A 13,515-nucleotide genomic window follows, 5' to 3' on the forward strand; every position below is an offset into this window, starting at 1 on the left:
GCCCCATTTCTCAGTTTGTGCCTTAACCACATAGATGTGAGTGGAGGAGACAAGGAAGAGACACGAGGACAGAGGAGTCAAGGCAACAGGCACTTGTTGAAGACGTCCAGCAGTGGCGATGAAATGTGACGTGTGGCACAGCTGCAGTATCTGTCCAGTTTCACACCATTTTTATTCAACTTCCGCAAAGGACACATCTGTGCATCCTCGCTGTGCTCCTCTGCAAGTCTCTTTCTCCTCAAGATGCATTCTGGGATTTGGGACGGCCGTCAAGATACATTTTTGGGTCACGAGGAGAAACAAAATCGAGAAATGAGAACAGTCAAATGTCTACCGCAGCGGGATAATCCACATTCACTGTTTTCATGAGTATTTGTAGCAGCAGGACGGTGTGTGTGTGTGTGTGTGTGTGTGAGTGATTGAGTCAAAATACAGTGTGTGAGTTCATGATGATGAAGGAACAACAGTGAGGCTCATTGATGTGTCTTTAATGGCGCTCAATTGCTAAGAGGAAGATATCAGACTTTAGATACGCACACAAAAATGGAGTATATCTTCATCCTTATTATCCTAGAAAGACATTTCTGATGATTGCAGCGAAACACTCAATTTCATATACATCAATATATAATTGCATCATTCAAGTTACAATGAAGAACTTTTATTGTGTTTATTTTGGTGGTCCCTTTAGAAAACCTCTAATTTTACTGCAGCAGGGTCCAACAGTCTGCTCCTCTCAGTCCTGGTTCTGGTTCTCCCTTTGCCTCCCTTTCTCTCCAGCGGGTCCAGCAACACGTCCTGGGTCTCCAGCGGCATGGCGTCAGCGTCGGCTCTCCGACCGTCCGCCGTCCTGGAGGACAGCAGAGAGTGCAGCAGAATGCCTGAAGCCACGGAGACGTTGAGAGACTCCACACCGGGGATCAGCTCTCTGCCGGCCGGGATGGTGAGCAGGGTTTGGCACAGAGCGAGCAGCTGCTGGGACAACCCCTCCCCCTCGCCGCCCATCAACAACAGCGTGGGTTTGGTCATCTGGAAGTCTGAACACCGGGTGATGGGAACCGGGGACTCCTCAGCCTCGGCCCCCACCGTGCCGACCACCTGCCAGCCCCGCGCCGCCTTCAACTTCAGCATGTGTTCGAGGTTCTCATACCCGTACACCCCGGTCACTTCCATGACGCCCGAGCTGGCTTTGCTGACCACCGGAGACAGCGGGCAGCTGTGCCGGGTGCTGCTGACCACTCGGTCCACGCCCAGGAAGTAGGCCGAGCGCAGGATGGCGCCAAGATTCATCGGGTCCTGAACTCTCTCCAGGACGAGCCAGAGAGGGGGGTCCCTCCCGTCGGGCGCGACGGAGTCTCTGTCCTCGGCGAGGTAGCCCAGAGGGCTCGCCTGCAGGCACACCCCCTGATGCACTCGTCCGGAGGACATCTTGTCCAGATCTTTCTTGCTGACCCTCTGGACTTGAACGCCTCGCCGGTGGGCTTCCACGCACACAGCTAACACAGACTCCCTGTGAGAGGCCTCGCCGTCTTTTACAAACAGTTTTCTGGCCGTCCTTCTACCCTGAGTGAGGGCCAAGAGGCAGGGGGCGACGCCAAAGACAACCTCATGCTCTTCTCTGGGGCGCATCCTCTCCTTTTGTCCCTCCATCCTCCTCTCCTTCTGTCCCCCAACCATCCTCCTCTCCTTCTGTCCCCCCACCATCCTCCTCTCCCTCTGTGCCTCCATCATCCTCTCCCTCTCTACAGGGAAGTCATCCAGACTCAGTTTGCTAAGTTCAGAGGATATTTTGCTGTCCCACTCCCTCCTGTGATTTGGCCTCTGCAGCTCTGGGCTCTCCCTTTTCCACGCTTTACTCTGAGCTGACCTCTCCTGCTTCTGCCACCCTTCAGATGCACCGAGCTTGTCTTGGCCACCGGAAGTAACCAAGGACCTGCGTCGTCTCTTCACCACAGGGTCGCTGTCCTTTACGCCCTGCAGAGACGCGGAGACGTGGAGAGAGTCCACTCTGGAGGTTGATGCATACTTGCTCAATCTCCCAGTCCAAATGAGGAGCAACTTGTGCGGCTGTGCCATGCTGGATACCCACATGGTGCAATACTTGGGAATGTGTCCAGAAGTACCGAGAAGAGGACACGTGGTTCTGCCGCCAGTGAAGTCCTATAATCCGTAGAAGTTTGTGTCATGCAGCGTTTTTTTTGTTCAACCTTCAGGATCTACTCACTGTCTCCACAGCAGACATGTTTTGGGCCGGGACAGGATATACACGCACGTGCAAACCCCCGATATAAAGTGGGCGAGATTATGAGCGGATGTCGAGTCCTTTCACCTACAAAATAAAAGCTGTTCTATTGAGCAACATACCACATCTGGCACAACATGTTTCACTGCAGTCGAATGTGTACACCCCCTGTGTAAGTTTAACTGTGTTCCAATTAAGTTTTTATAAAAAAATTACTGTTTGTTTTCTTTTTTTGTTGTTTTCCCTGTGTAGCATAAATGGACTACAACTGCATTTTGTTGTGCAACCCTCAACCCTGTGTTATACAATGCTAATAAATAGACCATGGACTGCCCACTCAACATTAACAAATATTTGTGTATTAAAAATGTAAGAAAAATATATAATATAACATAACATAATATGATATAATATATTATCATATAATATAATACAATATTGAATACGCTTTTATGTGTAAATTCCCAGAAAATGTATTGAGAACAAACCTCAATGCTGCTTACACAATAAGACATACACACAATATCATAGTAATATATAATGAAGGATGTTCACTTGTCATGGAGTATTTTTACATTGTGGCATTACTACTTGTACTAAATAAAATAATGTTGAGTATTTCTTCCACCATTGCCGGTATTAAAGAAGATGTCACCGATTTAAGAAATAAAGGATTTTATTTTGAAAGCTAATGTTTCTTCCTCTCGTGAACCACGTGAGTCACGTGACGCGACGCCGGCAAAAATCGGACGTCAATTTTCTTTTCTTTTTTTACGCGAATACGTCATTTCCGGTACCGCAACGCGGAAGTGTGGGAGAGGAAAAAAAACAAAAATAATCGTTTACATTTGTGTCGAGTTGAAGTCGAAGAAGACGCCTTAAAACACAGTTTAACGTTCCAGGATCACCGTCTTTTTTTTACACGGTGAGACCGACGCACACACGCGGGGTACGGGCTCTCGTAGCCGGGGGCACTGTTGTCGGTTCTTGGAGGATGTTGAGGCAGATTGAGAGGCGACGGACAGCCGAGCTGGAAACACAGCTGAGCGTTTCTACCTGATGAGTAATATGTTCCAGGAAACCAGGAGGTCATCGGCTGGATTTTAGGCTGTACATGGAGAACAATATGGCTATATTATTATGGTCAGAAAGTCACCGATTTGTATAAAAACAGCAGTGGTCAAGGAAGTATACTAAGTACTAATATCACACTGTGAAAATCTGCTTTTCTGTGAAAATACTTTTACGAGTGAAAGTCCAGCTTTGAACATTTTACATAAGGAAAATGTACTTAATGTATTAAAACTATGAATATGTACTACAGTATTCAAACTATACAAATGTACCCTGTTACTGTTAAACTGTTATATTATATAATATCATTAGATTAGAGATGAAGTTCATGTTAACCAATAACCATTATTTTCATAATGGATTAATTAGCTGAATATTGTCTTTTATCTACTAGTTGAGAATAGTGAGAGATACTAAATCACAGTTACCTTCACAATGTTTGTTTTGTACAACCAAGAGTCCACACCTCAATATTATTACTAATAATTATTAACTGTATTGAAAAGAAAAGCAGCATATCTTCACAGTTGAAACGATTATCAAAATAGTTGGCAACTATCTTTATTTATTAATCGACTTATTGTATCGTCACGTTATATTTTTTTTCTTGGCAAAAACATTGTAAAGTAACTCAAGCTGTCAGATGAATACAGTGAACTGTATTTCCCTCTGAGTTTTAGTGGCATGAGAAGAAAATACTCAAGTTCAGTACAAGTACCTCAAATATTTTTGATTTAATTAATTAATCGCATATTAATAAAGTTGCGTATTTTGTTTGATCAACTGTCCAAAAACCTAAAGATATTCTATTTACAATGATATGGAACAGACAAGCTGGGATCAGAGACCATTTGGCATGTTTTGCTTCATAAATTAAACAATGAATCGATTATCAAAGGTGTTCTATTAATCAATTAATCAGCTTCAGCGCTAATATTCTTTACGTTTCCATTTCAAAGAAAAGTAATACGCTATAAATACTCGGCAAAGCACAACAGGAGCAACATGTTTTCGGTCAATTTACTGATTAATTAATTGACCAATCACGTTGACATTTGTTTTTAACGACGCGTATTTAACTCGACTGTGTTGCCGTTCTGTTTTCTTCTGAACAAGATGGACTTCCTGTTCGGGAAGAGGAAGACTCCGGAGGAGTTGCTGAAGCAGAATCAGAGGGCACTCAACCGAGCCATGAGGGACCTGGACCGAGAGCGGATGAAACTGGAGCAGCAGGAGAAGAAGATCATCGCCGACATCAAGAAAATGGCCAAACAGGGACAAATGGTGGGACGAAGTCAGAAAAAATCTTTGTCTTTTATGATTAGAGAGATGTGTGGGATCCTAACGTGTGTGTGTGTGTGTGTGTGTGTGTGTGTTGCGTTAATCCTAATCGCAGGACGCCGTCAAGATCATGGCAAAGGATTTGGTTCGCACGCGGCAGTATGTGAAGAAGTTCATCATGATGAGGGCCAACATTCAAGCCGTCAGTCTAAAGATACAGACGCTCAAGTCCAACAACAGCATGGCGCAGGCCATGAAGGGCGTCACCAAAGCCATGGGCACCATGAACAGACAGGTCTGCCCGAAACACAACCGTTTGGTGGAATTTTTAAATGGCAAACCTTCCTGATGTTGACAATAAATACGTTTTAATTTCCTCTCCCGCAGCTGAAACTGCCTCAGATTCAGAAGATCATGATGGACTTCGAACGCCAGAGTGAAATCATGGACATGAAAGAGGAGATGATGAACGACGCCATCGACGACGCCATGGGCGACGAGGACGACGAGGAAGAGAGGTAAGGATCGCCTGTCATTCCACGTTTAGGGTACGACCTTTATTTCACTGGTATTTATCAAAGGAAGTAGCGAAAATTCCCCAAAACTAAATATAAAAACGTCACATTGACTCATGACGGAGCCAGGCTAGCAGTTTCCGTTTCCAGTCGTTTGTGCTAAGCTAAGCTAACCGGCTGCTGGCTGTCGCCTCATATTCACGTTCTCCTCTTAACTCTCAGCAAGAAAGCAAATAAGCACATCTCCTAAAATATTTAAAAATAGTCCTGAGTTATTTTGTATTATATTAGAATTAATGTCCTGAGAAATTAAAGAAAATTACAATATTTATGTATCTTATCCTCACATCTGTCCATGAAAATGTAATGCTTATAAAACATTCCACATAAGATAGATGAATAAGTTAGTAAATAAAATAGAAGAAAATCTTAAAATGTTTCCCCCTTTTTATCTTCTACTGTCCCTTTCCTCTCTCCATTCTCAGAATGTATCAATTGTAAGTTTCTGAAATTTAAAATCTATTTAAATGACAACCGAAAACAAAAATATATGTTTTTAATCCGGTTTAAAACAATGTGACCTGTCCGGTGTGTATTCACGTTGAAACGAACCAACGAACCCAGAAATGAGTCGGCATCTTTGCACTTCTGGTTCAATCTTCTGGAAGTCGATGTGTTTCTGGTTAGACGTCTGAAATAATGTGTTCAAAACAAGCTGAAGAGATTCTAACGTTTAGTTCTCCGATTTAAAACAAGTCAGTAAATGCCCCACTGGTGAATCTAAAAGCTTTTAATAAAAAAAAGTCGTGAAGTCATGTGACCGTGGTGGAGTTGCTATTAGCTTCTTCACTTGACTTCAATAGTGAAGATTATCTTGATGACCAAAACATGAGTGTCGTGAACATTTAGAGCTTATTTTATGCAATAATCTAAAAGCAAATGGAAGAAGCTCACTGGCTAGTTAAGGCAACGAGTGATGCTGACTTCCTGGTCGGCCTACTAGTATACTTATAGTGGATTTCCCCTTTGACTCGTACACCCTCAGCATTCTGGTTTCACTACAAACACTTATCATACTTTAATCACTTTTGGCCACTTTAATTACGTTCATCTGGTGCAATATACATACTTTTTATATATATTTTTTTATTCCGTCTGTATATTTAATATTGCTATTGTATTCTTCTTTACCGTTCATTTATATTACTTGATTTTGTATTTACTATGTGTCTCTTGTGTGCACTGCTGCTGTAATCCTGCAATTTCCCCACTGTGGGACTGATAAAGGATTATCTTATTTTGTGTCTAACCCAAGATGATTGTGTGTCTTCCTCAGTGACGCCATCGTGTCCCAGGTGCTGGACGAGCTGGGTCTCAATCTGTCCGACGAGCTGTCAAGTAAGAAAATCCAACACATTTTACACACACACACACACACACACACAGAAGACAGACACACAGACATACACAGAAACACACACACAGACAGACACAGAAACAGACACAAAAACACACACACACACATTATTTCTTTCTCTTTACACGCCTGTCACATCACCGGATGCCCATTTTGTGGTTCCTTTCAGATCTTCCGAGCACCGGGGGAAGCTTGTCGGTGGCCGGCGGAAAGAAGGCGGAGCCTCAAGCCGCCCTGGCCGACGCGGACGCCGACCTGGAGGAGCGGCTGAACAACCTCCGGAGAGACTGAAGCGGTTGTTAATACAGATACAAAACATACTCAAATCTCCGTGTTTTAGATTCTTTCGAAGGGTTAACTGGCCGAACACTCGGTGCTTCGGCTGTGTTTATAAAGGTGTGTGTGGCTTTTTTTTTCTTTGTTCTGAGGTGTTTTTCTTCATTTAGCGCGTGTATAATGTATGTTATCAACAAAAACAACATTAAAAAAAAAGAAGGAAAAACCTACAAGGGTCGTAATGCTTCACGGGTTCTCATGTCTCGTTTAAGACTTCGGCCAAAATGACACAAATTCTCGCAGTCGGTGTAAATAATAACTCCTGGAGGCCTGATGTTAAACTTTAAAGCAACACTAAAAACAAAAAGTTTAAAAGAACCCAAAGGAAAGTTGGTAACGGGACAGAAGTTGATGTTTTATATGTCGGCACTTTTTGTATCGGGCTGGTTTTGCCGTTCTTTGTATCATCAACTTATAAAATACAGTTTTGGCCCCGACGAGAGCTTTTTGACTTGTTCTACGCCGACAGTCGTCGGGGCTCAGCTGAAGATGGTGGACAAAAAAAAAAAAGTATATATGTATGCATTATCTCATCAGCCTTTCTGTCTAAATTCTCTAATGAGACGGGTTATTTTACACAAATATATGAAGAAATAAAGGTTTATTCAGCTGACACTGGGGACTCGTGTCTTGTGTGTTTGAGATCTGCAGGATTTCCCCCAAATGAGTCGGCTGTGTTATTGTTTGTCTTGAGAAACTGTCCTGTTTTTGCTTTTCTTTCTTCAATAAACTTATTTTTTTCATGATTTAACTAACTGGTCGTCTGATTTTGAAGGAAACGTTGCACAAGAAGTTCAGTTTATTCATCATGGAAAGTTCTCAACTTCTTCTGTGGCTTGACAGTCTGAGGACTACATATCCCACAATGCAACAGCAATGTAAATACGCAGCATCATAGATTTATAAGTCTCAACATATTCGCTCAAACCAAACAAAACATCGCAAATATCGTAGACATGTTAATTTTTATTCCAAAAAAATGTAACTTTCAAAACTGTCAATTTGTCAACATACAGTCATAGAACAATATTGAATGTACTCGACACTTCCAACATTAAATAATAAAAAAATAACAGCCATGTTTTATGTACATTTGTTTCTGGAAGCTATGTACAGAAAAACAAAAAGAAAGAAATCTACTTTGTTTCCAAAACCTGCCTCCGCAAACTGGCAGCGAGCGAGTGCATCGTGAGTTAGGAGGTTGAGCGAAGAGCAAACGCAGAGGGAGATTAACTGGCAGCATGTCGAAGAGCAAACTGGTGAACATCTATAGAACTACAGAGCTTTATCGTCTACAATGGTTCCCCTGGCGAGTCGAGAGCAAATGCGTGTGCACACAACTTGCCTAATATTATAATAAGCAAAACTGTAACGATCAAAACTGCACTTTGTTATCATCAGCTGGCGTCCGTGTGACGTCATGCTTTCAAGGACCACGTTTGTGAGTTGTTATTTGCAATCCAATGAGCTGTGAAGCCATGCTACCATGTTTTTTTTATTATTAGAAACAGCTAAGAGTTCATGCAACTCACTTAAAAAAACTAATAGGCTCCAACAGGGAGCAGAACACTGGGTCGACCGCCTGCTGCTTTCACGAAGCCAACCAGGAACACCGAACAATCAATTGGTTGCTTTTTGTAAAAAGATTTCTCTCACGTTGGCCTGCGATTATTTGATTATGAAAGCATCATGCCCAGTGTGGCTCAAACCTCCCGATGTCACACCAAACATTGATATTAAAATCGTATTTGATATAGGCAATACACACGACAGTCAGATTTAGATATTGTTTTTTCCCACGTATAGGCAGGAAGAATGAGAGCGGCAGGACGACCCAGAGCTAAAAGTGAAGTCGGCATATTCCTCCAGCGAACAGCACCAGCCCTACTTCCAAGTCAAGATGGAAACAAATGTTTTCTTTTTTTTATTACGCGCTCACGACCAGAGTCCACTTTCTCCCATCAGCCGCATAAAAATAAAAAAAAGTGACAGAAAACCTCCACTTTTATGTGATGGAATCCGTGTTTTGCTTTTGATGGCACAGCCGCTACAAAATGAGTTTTAAACATGTTACGGAACATGCACATGACACGGGGGCGTTGAGCTATATCTCCCATGCTCGTGTGATATTCTGCAGGAGATCAGCTGGTCGGCAGCGAGACTTCAGACTGAAAGCAACAGCAGTTATACATAGCGACCCCCACCCTCCTCCACACCAGACAAATATAGTATTTTCTAATCCGGGCGTGGAGCGGCGTCTCTCTGCTGCCTCACACAAACACACAACAGGGTTTCACTTCCGACAGGTCCGGTGAGGAGTGTGTTTTTTGGGCACCTCGATGCGACAGCGGCTTCGGTCGTCCAGCCACGGCAGCTCAAAGTTCCTGGAGGAAGGAGAAGCATTGTATTTATTTATTTGTATTAGTAACCAGACTTAATGTCTCGGTTTAAAATTCAAAGAGATGCGACATCATCCGAACAACAAATGAGTTCAACTAGGAGCACTGAAGTGCTTCTTGAGGAACTTTATGTTGGTTTCTGTTTTAATTTGTCACCTTTTCTTAATACTGTAATAAACCTTTATTATTATTATTATTATTATTATTATTATTATTATTATTATATCTCAGTTGTGGCTCAATAAAATGCTCAAATTAACAAAATCTGGAAAAACAAGTCTTGCAAACATGTTTTTATTAAATAATTTCAGCTGCTTTCACCCACTGACTTCCTCCCCATCTCTCATTTTTCCTTTGTTTAATTACAAACGCAGATTCAGTTTGTTATTATATAAGTATTAGATGATCAATAACTTTATGGTTGAGCTAATATCACAATAAAAATGAACTAAAAAGACAAACTTACTGTTGTGAGAGTTTGGGCAATGGCCGGCCGAATGCCACCACAGGCAAGAAGGGAGTGATCACGATAGTTTCAACTACAGGAATAAAAGAAGCAAGTTTTAAAAACAACACCTCACACACGTTGCCGAACATTTTGCCGAGTCGTGCAGACGCACGCACCATCTTCGGTGTCGGGGTAGAAGGATGAGAGCTCGGGCTCTGACTCCGGGACGACCTTCTTCCGGTTCATGCGCTGCTGCAGACGCTGGAACATGCGCTGCTCTCTGATTCGCTGGATGTCCCACCTGAAGCACAGAGACCACCAATGAAAACGGCAACAGGAGGAAAGAAGAGTGAGGAATCTGGACTTCATTGCTGGCGGGAACTCCTGATTATTTGTAGCTTAAAGACTTCACGAAGAACTGAATCTTCTATTTCATCTTATTTTTGAACGGAGTTCAATCTGTTTGTTCTCGTGTCTCCCTTGAAAAATAAATCTCTGATCTCAATAAATCTCCTGTAAGCTAAATAAGTGGTTATGTGCAATTTTACAAGTACATGTATTTAATGTTTAAACTACAGGCTTGTTCTCACCAAAAGCAGAGCTTAATGTTTATTACAGTGATGTATAATTGATTATAGTTTTATTATTATCCGATTCTTTAATCTCCAGTATTAAAACATATAAATAACTGAAGTCAGTGTTCGGTACCTTTTTCTCCTCTTCTCGTCCAACTCCAGCTTCAAGTGCCGTTTCAAAAACACGTTGTCGTCCAGCGGCTTGATGGGAAGTCACATGATGCAGTTCATGAGTTTAATGCTTTTGGGGTTTTAAGATAACTTTTTTTTAAACTCCAGAGTTATTCCGATTTAAGACGCCGCTCACCTCGGGGGTGATGAAGGACGGGTCCTCGTCCAGAGGCTCGATGGGATTCTCTCTCCAAGACGGAACTGAGAGAAAGCGAGGAGGGGCAATCAAGTTATTCAGAGACAGTGCAGTGCGATCTGGACATTTGATGGATATAGTGATTAGATAGAAGATGGGATATAGGTCACGCTTACAAACAATCAGCATATCATGTACTACATGAGGAGTCCACTCACTGGCCACCTCTTCTTCCTTTTTAGGGGAAGTCTCACGCAGCGGCGAGAGAGGAGGCTGATTCCAGCAACAGAGGTACATCTCTGTAGTGGACATGAACGGCAGGTCTTCAATCTCACAGCCCAGATCGGACTCCTCTTTGCACGGGAGCATGAGGTCCCTTTCTAACCCCGATCTCATGAGAACGGTCTTCTCGGGGGTTTCCTTACTGCGCAGCTCTCTTTGATTGGGAGAGCCGGGCTGCATTTCGTGTTTCTGGGGACTGAGCTTGGCGCTTTTGCCGCGTGACTTCTGCACTTTTGCATCTCCAAAGCAAGATTTCCTGTGAGAACATAAATAAATAAATTAAGAGTTACGACAATATGACAAAGACATTTTAATCACGAATACCTCTTTTGAATATTGCACAGATAAATCCTTAATAAACTGTGGCAGACTGTAGAGTCTCCTTTCCTGCAGGCATTTATTGAATGTGGTTTGATTTAACACCAAAAGTCACACGATAAAAGCAGAGCGCCGTCTGCGCTTTACTTTACCTCTTTTGGCCTTTTCCCCCCCGACTAAACTGGAGCGGCGTGGCAGCGTTGGTCTGCGGACTCCCCTCGCCCTCCACATCCCAAGAGTCCTCTTTGTCGGGGGTCCACGGCTCCAGGGGCTGGAAGAGGCGTTTGTCGCGCGGCGGGTCCTTCTTCGTCAGCTGCAGGCGACGCTCCATGCGCTCGATGCGCGCGAGAAGCTGCAACAGAAGAAGACACAGACAAAATAAACTTAACTTTAAATGATTTCAAAATCCACACATCAGCAGCGGACGATGAAGTGCATTTGCGTACCGTCTCCTTGTCCGCTTTGAGCTCGTCTATCTCCTTGTCCTTGGACTGCAGCTGCTGCTGCTGCTGCTCAATGAGGTCCAGTTGGAGGAGGAGAATCTGTCTGAGGCAGTTGGCCTGCGTGTGCGGATTGGCGGGGGTCTTCCTGATATTCCTCCACTTGCCCTCAGAGGAGAGTTCAATGGATGCGGTGCCGAGGACCCCCCCCTTCACGCTGTCATCCGCACCCTCCTTGGGGTTGTTGTTCAGAGTGGTCTGAGGGTTCTCCATGGTGTCAGCAGAGAGGGGTTTACCTTTCACTGGGGTTCCCTCACCCCCCATTTGTCTCACAGGGGACAATATCCCCACAGTCTTATTGTCTCCTTGAACTACCTCCGCAACCGTGGCCGCGAGGAGGACTTTGCTTGTCATGCAACTCTGGTCCGGGTCCCGCGAGCTGCCGTGTGCGTCCCCGAAACGCGCCCTGTCGACGGCGTCCGCGTCCTGCTTGAATCCCGTATTTGGAAACAGCGTGGACCTCAGAGTCATGGCGAACACGACGGCCGTCTCATCCTGCGGCGGTGCATCTCAACCACAGCTGCCTCCCATGAGAGAACCTGCCAGCTGCTGTCCTGCGTAACAAAAACAACAACACAAACAAAAACAATGTCGTGTTATTGTCTTGTTCAACGCGGAGCCACACGGCCTCCGGGCTGCTGGTAAAACAAGTGCACCAACTACTCACACTTGGACCAAAAGCAAGACACACAGACTGATCCCCGGCACCCTTATCCTTCTCCTCAAATCTAAGCTAGGCTATATTAGCACTCAGGAGCAAATTCAGACGCATATATTCACGTGAGGAGGATTTAAAACTCGTCCGGATGGACATTAACAGTACGAGGGACTCGGGAGTGGCATCATACGACACTGGCGCGAGCCTTCTCCTCCATTTTGGCTCTCCCGGAATCGTGAAAAAAAACAATAACAAGCTAGCTAGCTAAGCTAAGCTAGCTGATGTTTAGCCGGCTGGTTGTTAAACAGGAAACCGCGCTTCCGGAGCGACGTTGTCATGACGACCGTGCCTGTAACAACACGACGCTCGCGCGCGTGTTTTCACTTCGATGTATTTAGTCGCGTCTCGCGCTCACCTCGTCTGTTACTGGAGTTCCACCTGCGACTGTCTTCACGTTCCCTCCTCAAGACCTGTTTTAAAGCGCCCGCTACTGCGCATGCGTAATTTGCAGGGCGGCCATTTCTCGTGTTTTGAACGTTTCGGTGTAGCCGGCAGGGGGCGACAGAGGACACGTTATATACCGCGATTACGTCATGATGATGGCTGTTATGATGTCATGAACTGTGGGAGAGTTAAAGCAAGTACTGTCACTATACAGACAGAATACATATAATCAATGTGAATAAATGCTTATATTTGTAGAAAAATATGTTTTTAATTAAACCTTTATAGATAATACAACTGTGGTTCTGAAGCAGTAGTGGAATAAGTGTTTTTCTTATTCAAACCAACAATACAAATATTATATCAATAAAAACTGTATATCTTAATTATTTTGAAATTAGTCATTTTGCATAATGAATAATTTTAAATCTGGTACATCATGTATATTTTGGTGGTAATATTTTTTATATGTTTACTTTTATATAGTATTATATATAGTATAATATTTTGAAGTTTTGCATTTTCAAAATATATTATTGCTACTTTTACTTTGATATGAGTAATTCTTAAACCGATGCACTTGAGTAAAATTTGGAAATCAAGGCTTTTAGTGTATTTTCAGACCACTGTTCTTATACTTTTACTCAAGCAAAGGATCCGAGTACTTCTTCAAACACTCACTATATATTTCATCTTTTTATTTTGGGATTTATTCTGTT

General features: G+C 43.4%; 3 protein-coding genes across 3 annotated transcripts; 1 reads left to right on the top strand and 2 right to left on the bottom strand.

Moving 5' to 3' along the window:
* Positions 1–618: 618 nt before the first annotated feature.
* On the bottom strand, positions 619–2,076 carry mrm1 (mitochondrial rRNA methyltransferase 1 homolog; the record flags this gene model as incomplete). The annotated part of the gene is made up of 2 exons (XM_079237228.1): positions 619–1,662; positions 1,714–2,076. The coding sequence occupies 2 exons, from the start codon at positions 2,074–2,076 to the stop codon at positions 688–690; spliced, it is 1,338 nt and encodes a 445-aa protein (XP_079093354.1). The 3' UTR covers positions 619–687.
* A 965-nt stretch (positions 2,077–3,041) lies between these two features.
* On the top strand, positions 3,042–7,611 carry chmp2a (charged multivesicular body protein 2A). The gene is made up of 6 exons (XM_079237690.1): positions 3,042–3,167; positions 4,433–4,600; positions 4,713–4,892; positions 4,985–5,115; positions 6,449–6,510; positions 6,699–7,611. The coding sequence occupies exons 2-6, from the start codon at positions 4,433–4,435 to the stop codon at positions 6,818–6,820; spliced, it is 663 nt and encodes a 220-aa protein (XP_079093816.1). The 5' UTR covers positions 3,042–3,167; the 3' UTR covers positions 6,821–7,611.
* Positions 7,612–7,819: 208 nt separating this feature from the next.
* msl1b (MSL complex subunit 1b) lies at positions 7,820–12,812 on the bottom strand. The gene is made up of 9 exons (XM_079237427.1): positions 12,768–12,812; positions 11,641–12,248; positions 11,347–11,546; positions 10,771–11,132; positions 10,595–10,659; positions 10,421–10,488; positions 9,889–10,013; positions 9,731–9,803; positions 7,820–9,249 (listed from the first exon to the last, which is right to left on the bottom strand). The coding sequence occupies exons 2-9, from the start codon at positions 12,163–12,165 to the stop codon at positions 9,159–9,161; spliced, it is 1,509 nt and encodes a 502-aa protein (XP_079093553.1). The 5' UTR covers positions 12,166–12,248; positions 12,768–12,812; the 3' UTR covers positions 7,820–9,158.
* Between the last annotated feature and the right edge of the window lie 703 nt (positions 12,813–13,515).

This window comes from Taurulus bubalis (assembly GCF_910589615.1).
Source record: "Taurulus bubalis genome assembly, chromosome: 2".
Classification (NCBI taxonomy): domain Eukaryota; kingdom Metazoa; phylum Chordata; class Actinopteri; order Perciformes; family Cottidae; genus Taurulus; species Taurulus bubalis.

Coding starts and splice junctions, on each gene's coding strand:
- msl1b (XM_079237427.1), bottom strand. CDS start 12,165: ATGACTCTGAGGTCCACGCTGTTTCCAAATACGGGATTCAAGCAGGAC. Junction 11,547..11,640: donor TCAAAGCGGACAAGGAGACG/GTACGCAAATGC, acceptor CTTCTGTTGCAG/CTTCTCGCGCGCATCGAGCG. Junction 10,014..10,420: donor GACGAGAAGAGGAGAAAAAG/GTACCGAACACT, acceptor TCTGTGCTTCAG/GTGGGACATCCAGCGAATCA.
- chmp2a (XM_079237690.1), top strand. CDS start 4,433: ATGGACTTCCTGTTCGGGAAGAGGAAGACTCCGGAGGAGTTGCTGAAG. Junction 4,601..4,712: donor TGGCCAAACAGGGACAAATG/GTGGGACGAAGT, acceptor TCCTAATCGCAG/GACGCCGTCAAGATCATGGC. Junction 4,893..4,984: donor TGGGCACCATGAACAGACAG/GTCTGCCCGAAA, acceptor CCTCTCCCGCAG/CTGAAACTGCCTCAGATTCA.